Below are 9,099 nucleotides of genomic sequence, written 5' to 3'. Positions count from 1 at the left end.
CAGCCGCCGCCGCCGCCGCCGCCGGGCCGGCGACGTCCATGAGCCAGTTTTGCTTGACGTTGGTCATCGAGCCTCCGGGTCTGAGCCTGACGCCCTTTTCTCGGCCCGGCATGAGGGTGTGCTGGGCACGGCCAATGGCGGACATCGGCGTCGCAGCCGCGGTGGCAGCGGTGCCGTCGCCGCCACCGACCGGCGGCGGCGGCGGCGGCGGTGCGGGCGATGACCGCGAGCAGGAGGGCAATGACAGTAGCGGCGGCGCCGCGGCCGCTGTCGAGTCCGGCAGCCGACTGCAGTGGATTGTGGCGAGTGTGGGCATTTTGGGTAGCGACGAGGGAGAACACCATGGTGCGTCGTACGCCATACTGCTGGTATGACCTGTCGTACCGCCGTACATCGTACAAAAGTATGTAGCGGCCAGACCTTGGTTCTTTGTCGATTGTTTACGCCAGTAACAGTCCCGGGTGCGTCTGCTGTGTATGTATGTGTCTGATACAGACTCCGGAAGCGGTCATGGCGGCGGCGGCGGCGGTTCTCTGTTGGAGGAGGCTGTGTGCGTGTGGGCTGTGGACGGCCTCTCCGCGGTGGTGCTGTCGGGCCTTATGCCGCGAGGCGCGGTATCGTCATCGTCCGCCTCCTCCTCATCCGCCAAGACAGCGGCGTCACCAAAGGTGCTGAGTAGCTGGCTGGGGGGTGGTGGTGGCGGGGGCACTAACCCCACTACTACCTTCAAAATGGGCGTCACCACGTCCTGAACCAAGTGTCGATCTGACTTCATCACTTCCGTCCTCACTGGGGGCAGTTTCTTCGGACTCTGAGGACGCCTTCCGGCAGGAAGTTCATTTCTGAGTTTCCTTGCCGCACATATGATTTCCCCGCTACCTTTATCCCCAACACCCCTTCCCCTCCCCCCCCTCCTTTTCAGGCCGTGTTGTGGGGTTTGGAGCACCGTACGGTGTCCTGGCTGCAGCCCGGCAAGCTGCTACCCTCCCCGGACTCCGCGTTGAGTCTCGACCATTACCGCATATCCGCATACGTCACGTACCCGGGGGGCATGCCGCTGCTGAGGGCGGCGGATTCGTGTATTGGCATGCAGGTAAGAGGGGGGGAGGGGGGAGTCGGGTTGGACGAGTTGCTGGGGCAGCTGGAGGGGTGACGAGGAGAGAGGAAGGGGAGGGGAGTAGGGAGGGTAGGGGGAGGGGAATAGGGAGGGTAGGGGGAGGGAAGAAGCGTGAGGAGATGGTGGGCACCCCCGACAACACCACGAACATGTTGAGGGTTGGGGCGCTGGGGGCATGAAAGGGGGGCGGGGGTTGGGAGCGTAGGGTGTGTGTGCGTGTCTGTGTTTTGTACGTCAGGGGGAAGCGAGAATGGGTTCACGTTGGTTTGGTGAGATGGGTTGTGGGGGGGGGCGGGCTCTGGGCGAATGGGGATGGGAATGTGGGACGGGAAATTTTCCCCTGGCGTGAAGTCCTAACCATGTGTGTTTTGTTTTGCTGTACATGCAGGGCGCATACGCTGAAGTCCGGACCTACCAGGTGCGTGTGTGCGTGTTTGACATGTGTATTGAAGGTGTTTGCGTCCCCCGCCGTTTCCCCCGGAGGGGCCCCCTCCACACATCACTCTTTTCGCCCTCACTTCACCCCCAACTCCACACCCCAATCTCCGAAGGGCCCGTTTCCCCGCTGGGTTGATCTATCGGCCTCGTGCTTGGGGTGCCTGTTGTACGGCATCACAGCAGTTCAGGATTACACCATTATAAATTATATCACTGCAGTTTAGCCATCATAGGTCATTTCAGGGAGTCATCAGAAATTTTTGTAAATGGTAGGTAAAAATAAAACAATAATTGTATAATTGTAAAAATCAATTGGTTAAAAATGTCAAACATTTATAAAAACTTGTGCAGATAAAACAATTTATAAATTTGATCCTTAAGTTCGGGGTAATTACTTTTCCACACTGCGTCTCCCCCTTGCTTTGGTTCGTTTTAATCACAATCATTCCGTCCCCTGGGCCCCACGACCCCGCATCCCGCCAGATTGCCCCCACCGCCACCTCGACGCCGGGGGGAGGCGGCCACACAGCCACCTTCCTACGCGTCGGCGCTGTGGCGCGCCAGGCCATGACTGGCAGCCCCGAAACCATCTCCAACATGCTCGTACATCCAGCCTTTGACGTGGCACTCATCCGGGACCGTACCGGCGGCGTCGCGCTGTGGTCGCTGACGCCGCTGTGCGAGTTGCCGTTGTGCGTGGCGCCGGCGGCGGCGTCGGCGCGCCGGGTGCTACTGGCGGCGGCGGGGCAGCTGGCGGCGGTTGCCTGGCTGTCGTGCTGCAGCCGCGCGCCGCTCACACCGCAGTACGGCAGCGGCGGCAGTGGCGGCGGCAACGATTGCGTGTTTGCTTACGCCGCGTGCATTCACGGAACCAAGCTGTTGATCTACGCTGTGTCGCTGCCGTGTACGGCAGCAGCGGCGGCGACGACGGCGGGGAGTGCCGTACGATCAAGTACGGCGGCGACTGACTGGGGCGCGACATTCGTTTCGGAGGTGCTTCGCGTGGATCTACCGCCAGACGTCGGAGCTGTGCGCGCGCTGTACGAGATCTCGTACGACACTGATGGGGACGCGCCGTACGCGACAGCGACGTTGATAGCGCTGGCTAGCCGCAGCCCCGCGGCGCCGGATTCGGCAACAGCTGCTGGCACCCGTAGCGTCGGCAGCGGCGGCGGCGCCGCTGCGGCTAGGCCAGGCTCCTTTGGGGGTGCCGTCGATGGCTCGTCCTTCTCATTTAGCCATGTACTGCACCAGCACCAGCAAGACCTGCCGCCGCCAGCGCCGCAAGACGTGTGGGTGACGTGGCGGCTGCTTGTGCAGCCGCCGTGTGCAAGCACCGGGTTGCGGACTATTGAGCTGGTTTCGCAGCATGTGGACGGGATGGCCGCTGCGCTCGCGACCCACGGGTCGTCATCGACCCATGGTTCGCCGGGTGAGGTCGTGGCGGAAGACGCCGCCGCCGCCGCGGCCGGTCCCCAGGCAGAGGGGCGCATCGTGAGCACTGGGAGGAGGGACCCTCCTCGGGCTACTGCCATTGTTTCCTGCTGCTGCACCTCCCTGCCCTCGCCAATCGATGGCGGCATCCTTGCAGACGCGAGCGGCCGCAGCGGCGGCGGCGGCAGCTGCAGCGACGCCGGCACTAGCACCGTAGAGGCTGTCGGAAGTAGTAGCAGCAACAGCAGTAGTAGCAGTAGCAGGACTCGCCGCGTACCGTGCCTTATGTCAGGCACGTCTGACGGGCATGTGCAGTTTTGGCGGCCGGCGGCGGCGGCTGGCGGCTCTACTGCCAGCAGCAGCGGCGGTGGCGGCGGCGGGGGCCTGGAGCTGGTGCAGAGCCTGCCCTGCGGGTTTCGCCGCCGGTCGAGCGCGAGCGGTGAAGGCGACGGCACCGCTGCTGCTGCCGCCGCCGCCGGCCTGGTCGTCGCCGTCGCGCTAGACGAGATGTCGGGATATGCCGCCGCCGCAACAACCTGCGGCGACGGCGAGCAGGAGGAGGCCGTACACATCTGGCGGCTTCGGGAGGACCCCGACGGAGACGGCAGCGGCGGCGGCTCCGCCGCCACGACCTTCGGCCAGTACGAACTGGAGGCTGTCGTACCGGTGCACGACACTGTCAGCGCGCTGTCATGGCTTGCTGCGGCGGGCTTGAGCGCCTGCCTGGCGGTTGGGTTCGCGTCGGGCATCGTTAGCTTGATGGTCCGAGACCGGGTCGGCGGCTGGCGGGAGGTGTCGTCGTACTCGGGCACGGTGGCGGTGGCGGCGTTCGGATCGCCGCGCGGCGCAGCTGTGGTAATGGCGGCAGGTAGATTTAGGAGGGAGTCCAGCGAGAGATCTTTGTAGCTGGGACAGGGCTCAGGGATTACTAGCCGCGTCACTGGCCCAGAAGGCGCACGCGGGAATTGGGCATTTTTCGGATACCGATGTTCGTACATCATTTTACAACGTACTTCCTCTGCATTCAACTTACCGGCCATAAATTTGCGCGTAACATGCCTCATAATAGACGTTTTGTGGACAGGATTTTTTTTATTGTTTTTGAGATAGAGATTAATGTGTCGTTTCCCGCAGGCAACCACCTGCTGTGCTTTTCCAATGAAATGGACTCCGGGAGCCCTGACGGGCGGGGGCCCGAGCCCACCCTCGCGGCGGTCGCCGCCGACGCTGCCGGCCCGCTTCCGCCGTACCATCCGGGTGTCGTACGTGCGCTTGTCGCAAAGGGCAAGCTCGTGACGGCGTGCCACGTTATGCGCCGATTGCTGGACTGGCTACGTGACGCCGCCGACGCCGCAGTCACCAGCCGCGAAGCGTCGGATGGCGGTGTCGTTGCTGGCGGCGGCGCCGCCGTCGCGTCCTCAGCGGCCGCGGCGGATGGCGCTAAGCTGGGCGTAACGGATGGCACGACCGTTGCCCGGGGCTCGAAACGACCCATGGGTCGGCCTCCCCTAGTTATTGGACTCCCTGAGCTTTTAGGCGACAGCCTGACGGCGTCGCGCGGCCTGGCGGCATTCCAGCAAGCGCTGACAGCGCCGGTGTTGGTGGCGGCGGCGGCATCGCCAGCGACGCCGTCGCCTCCAGCGCTGCTGCCCGTCCACGCTGCTGCTGCTGGCCCCAGCGGCGACGCAACGTCCCGCACCGACGCGGTGTACGGCAACCTAGCGCGTGGCGCCTCCGGCGGTAGAGCCGACGACCCGTCGGCGCCGCTGCGGCCGTTTCTTCCGGCCGCCGTCGCTGGCGGCGGCGGCGGTAACGGCAGTACGGTACTGGCGGCGGCACGGAAGCAGCCTTTGGCGGCAGCCTATGGCGGCTCAGCTCTGGATAGTGGTGTCCTGGACATGTCTGCTTTTGGTGAGTTTGGCGAAGGTGGCGGCAGCGGCTTTGCGACTGCTGCATCGCCGCCGCCGCCGCCGCCACAGCCACCGAAGTCCGTACCTGCCCATCCTCAGGAGACCGGACTCCTAGACATGTCGGCATTCGGCGGCTTTGGCAGCCTGAGCACGCCAGGGGTGGCGACGGAGCCGCCAAGGCAGGAGTCGCCGCCGCGGCGCTCAGCGTTGGAGACGGGCACGCTGGACATGTCCGCCTTCGGCGGCTTTAACGCCGCCGCCGTGGACACCACTCCGCCGCCGCCGCTGTTGAGTACGGCACCTCCATCACACGCAGAAGCTACGTTTGAGACCGATCCTAACATGTCGGCGTTCGTGGATTCTGTTTCCATGCCATCGAAAAGTACGACAGCGTCGCCGGTGCCGCCGCCACAGCCGCCGCCAGCAGAACCCACGCTATCGCAGCCACAACCTTTGCTGTCACTGCCGCCAGCACCGCTCCAAACGGGTCTTCTCGATGCCTCTGTGTTTGGTGACTTCCTTGGCGGCGGCGGCGGCGGTGGCCTTGGAGCCGTCCTTCCCTTCCAGCCGCCGCAGACGTCCTCCCAGTCATCGCCTCCGTCTCAGAGGCCTGCAGTACAGCAGTTCCCATCCCGGTCCGCATCCGCCTCGCCCAAGTCCTCTACCCACACCGCCCCACTTGGCCTGGCCGCAGCCGTCGGCGGCGTTGGCGGCGGGCACGTGTCCGAGGCCGTACTGCCCCTTCCGCCGCCGCTGTCGTCAGAACAGCTGTCGTCTCCGCTGCTTCCCAATACCACCTCCGCCACCCAATCTGCGCCGCAGGCAGGGCCGCCTTCCGTCCAGTCCTCTGCCCTGCAGACCGGCACACTGGACATGTTTGCTTTTGGTGACTTTATTGGCGGCGGCATGCCGCCGCCGCCGCCAGCAGCACCGCCGCCGCCGCCACCGCCGCCGCCACCGGCACCCGCGCCGTCGCCGCTTCCGCAACAGAGATCTGATCCCATGCTGTCAGGCATGCTGGACATGTCGGCGTTTGGGGATTTCCAATTCGCCGGCCCGGCTCAGTCGTCAGTGGAGGAGACCGACCCGTGGGTCAGTGGCACCGCCGCCGGGGCGACGGAAACGTCCAGCGCTGCTGCATCAGCGGCTACTGATGCTGCGGCAAGCATGCAGGGCACCTCCGCAGCTGTAGCTCCGGCCGCCGAGCTGGCAGCCACCGTCGCGTTCTCTGCCGTACACAGCCCTGCCGTTGCCGCCGCCGGTGGACGGTCCGTCGCGACTGCATTTGCCTACCCGCCGGCGCCCGTACGGTCTGCCTTGGAGACGGGCGCTGCTGGAGGGCATCCCGCGGCTGCTTGGGACACGCCGTCGCTGCCGCCGTCGGTAACGGCGGCGGCCGCGACTCAGCTGCCCGCGGCCGGGCCTTCCGGCTTGTCATCTGACCGTACCGGCAGCTCCTCATTGCTCTTCACACCAGCGGCTACGCTCACGCAGCAGGATTTCGGTCCTCAAGAGCACGCTTCACCGGCCCCGTACGGCACCGCCGCCAGCGGTGCCGTCGCCGCCGCCGCTAGCGATGCAGCCGACGAGGCTGAAAATGCCATGGTTGTGTTTCCGCGAGTTCCTGAGCCCGCCACCCCAGCTGATCCTAACCTACCGGATCTGCTCCTGACGCCGTCGGAGGTGGCGGAGCTGCACCGGCTATTGGGACAGAATCCGCCATCAAAGTCGCCGTACACAGGAGGTACGGCACCGGCCGCAAGCGGTGGTGGCGCGCCCAGTTCGCCGCCTGGGGCGGAGGCGGCAGCGGCAGCGGCGACAGTGCCGCCAGGGCTTAGCGTCGACGGCAGCGCCGCTGACAGTGCCGTCGTCGACGCCGTCACGGCGTTGACGGCGCTGGGCCTTACGCCCGATGACGGCGCGGATCTGTGCCGCCTGGCGGCGGCGCTGAGCCGTAGGTCAGTAGAACAGCTTGGTCGCGACGGCGGCGCATCTTCGTCGACAACCTCCTCCGTCGCTGCTGATGTCGGTACGACAGACGTCACCGTTGGATTGGATCACCCGGCACGGGTGTTTCTGATCCAGGCTCGTGTGGCAGCGGAGGGAGCCGCTGCCGCGCTGGCGGCGGAGGCTGGCAAAGATGACGGCGCGTTGGCGGCGGCGGTTAATCGTCTTTTCCGGTGAGCATTCCGTTTGCGTGTGTGTATGCATGTATGTACGTATGTGCGTGCTTGCGTTTCTGAATAAGACGAGGGCATGACGCGAAGAAGGCAGAGTGTTTTGCCGTATATACGGTGCATATGTATGTGCGTCTGTGTCCTTGATGCGTGACAACAGCAGCACGGCAACCCAAAGCCACGAGGACAAGTGTCTATCTGCCTGCATATGTATGTCTGTATGTTTTAACAATTTGATACCGCGAGAATATGAGATGTCGAGAGGGTGGTGGCACAAGGCCAACTTTATCGAAGCAAACTCCAGCGTCGCGTTACGGTGGCAGAATCTGTCTGCGTGTCTGTCTGTGTGTTTGTCTGCGTGTCTGTGTGTCTGTGTATATGTGTATATGTGTCTGTCTGTCTGTCTGTGTTTCTCAATGAACACTGTTGCCTTGTCGTCTGGTTCGACTGTTTTAAATTGAGCCCGCGACGTTGAGCGACACCTGATTTACCTGCTGTGCCCGGGCTGGCCGCAGTCCAGTTTCCGTCACAAGAAACACCCCACCACCAGCGGCAGCGGCGGCGGCGGCGGTGGCTTCGGGATCCGACGGCGCCGCCGCCGGCAGCGGCGTCGACCTGACGGGCTTCGGCTTGAGGGGCAAGTCCTCCGGTCGCGACGGCTTGGCGTCATCGATACCGACACCGTCAGCGACCGCCGGCGGCGCCGCCGGCAACCCCCCCGGCTCCTTCACCTTTCCGAGCATGGAGGGCTCCAGTCGGGAACGGTCCAGTACGACCAAGCCTACTTCATCGTACAGCTATTTACCGTACGTGAGTATACGGCAGGGTATTATGGTACGGTATACATGCATGCCGCTAAGGCGCAAGGTAGGCTAAGGCCCCGTTGGACTAATCTTTATTTTTACCAGCTGAGACTTCTTTAATTTTATGCGCCCTGCATTCCTAGTTTCTCGTCGTGTCATGGGTTCTGTTTCGTGTGCTTCGTGTGTTTCGCGTCGTGTGAAGATGCCGCGGCGTTGGAGGTGCGCGAATTGTGCGCGTGTCTCTGTGCAGAACTGAGCTGCGAAGACGATGTAAGGCGTCAACTGGACATGTGCGTGTGTGTGTGTGTGTGCGTGTGCGTGTACAGGTACCGGGGTTAGGGGGGAAGAGGGGGGGAAATTTCTGCAGGCCATGTTGCCGCGATTGCGGTTTTTGCACTTCGTGCTGCCTGTTGGCACTCCCCAGTCTTCCCAGGCATCCAACATCTCACAACCCACATCGTCATCACCACCTCACCTCGCCCACTTTCTAATCCGCCTTATTATCGTTTCTCCGAACTAGTCACCCGAGGGATGCCGTCACGTCACTCCCCGTCGACCCGCGCCGTGCAGGCTCGCGGTACGGCACCCGGCGGCGGCGGCAGCGGTCTGCACACCCACGCCAGCAGCGATACCGTCAGTCGCAGTCGCAGCGTTATGAGCGTTATGAGCGTTCTGTCGTTCAGCTCGGTTCCGGAGCATGCATACGGCGCACGTACGAGCGCAACAGGGCAGGGGGATGACCAAGGTGGGGCTGGGGGCGTGTTTGTGTGCATGCGTGTGTACATGCCTATGTAAGTACGATTGCGTGAAGTAGGGGGGTTATACACTCAGCTTCATTCACAGCTCTTCACACCCGCGTGTGACCCCAAATAGCCTACCCTGCTGGCAGTCCCTCCCTACTGCCTGCTTGATGCTTCCCCCCTCCCCCAATGGGGGGAAAGGAGGCCGCCCCCCTCACCCTCACCCTCACCCTCACCCTCACCCTCACCCTCACCCTCACCCTCACCCTCACCCTCACCCTCACCCTCACCCTCACCCTCACCCTCACCCTCACCCTCACCCTCACCCTCACCCTCACCCTCACCCTCACCCTCACCCTCACCCTCACCCTCACCCTCACCCTCACCCTCACCCTCACCCTCACCCTCACCCTCACCCTCACCCTCACCCTCACCCTCACCCTCACCCTCACCCTCACCCTCACCCTCACCCTCACCCTC

The 9,099-nt window shown here is 63.8% G+C and overlaps 1 protein-coding gene across 1 annotated transcript in view; it reads left to right on the top strand.

The window, feature by feature from the left end:
• The window catches only part of VOLCADRAFT_117790 (uncharacterized protein), a gene marked incomplete at both ends in the record, with an annotated part of 23,460 nt that overhangs the window by 1,841 nt on the left and 12,520 nt on the right, over window positions 1-9,099 (top strand). Inside the window, 8 exons of the mRNA XM_002951194.1 lie at window positions 48-345; window positions 496-668; window positions 923-1,093; window positions 1,506-1,535; window positions 2,039-3,857; window positions 4,124-7,079; window positions 7,592-7,886; window positions 8,450-8,624. Coding sequence (XP_002951240.1) covers window positions 48-345; window positions 496-668; window positions 923-1,093; window positions 1,506-1,535; window positions 2,039-3,857; window positions 4,124-7,079; window positions 7,592-7,886; window positions 8,450-8,624 — 5,917 coding nt within the window. The remainder of the gene's footprint in view (window positions 1-47; window positions 346-495; window positions 669-922; window positions 1,094-1,505; window positions 1,536-2,038; window positions 3,858-4,123; window positions 7,080-7,591; window positions 7,887-8,449; window positions 8,625-9,099) is intronic.

This window comes from Volvox carteri (assembly GCF_000143455.1).
Source record: "Volvox carteri f. nagariensis unplaced genomic scaffold VOLCAscaffold_22, whole genome shotgun sequence".
NCBI classification, from domain to species: domain Eukaryota; kingdom Viridiplantae; phylum Chlorophyta; class Chlorophyceae; order Chlamydomonadales; family Volvocaceae; genus Volvox; species Volvox carteri.
Note: the sequence above shows the minus strand (reverse complement) of the source record. Positions and strands in the feature narration are given on the sequence as shown.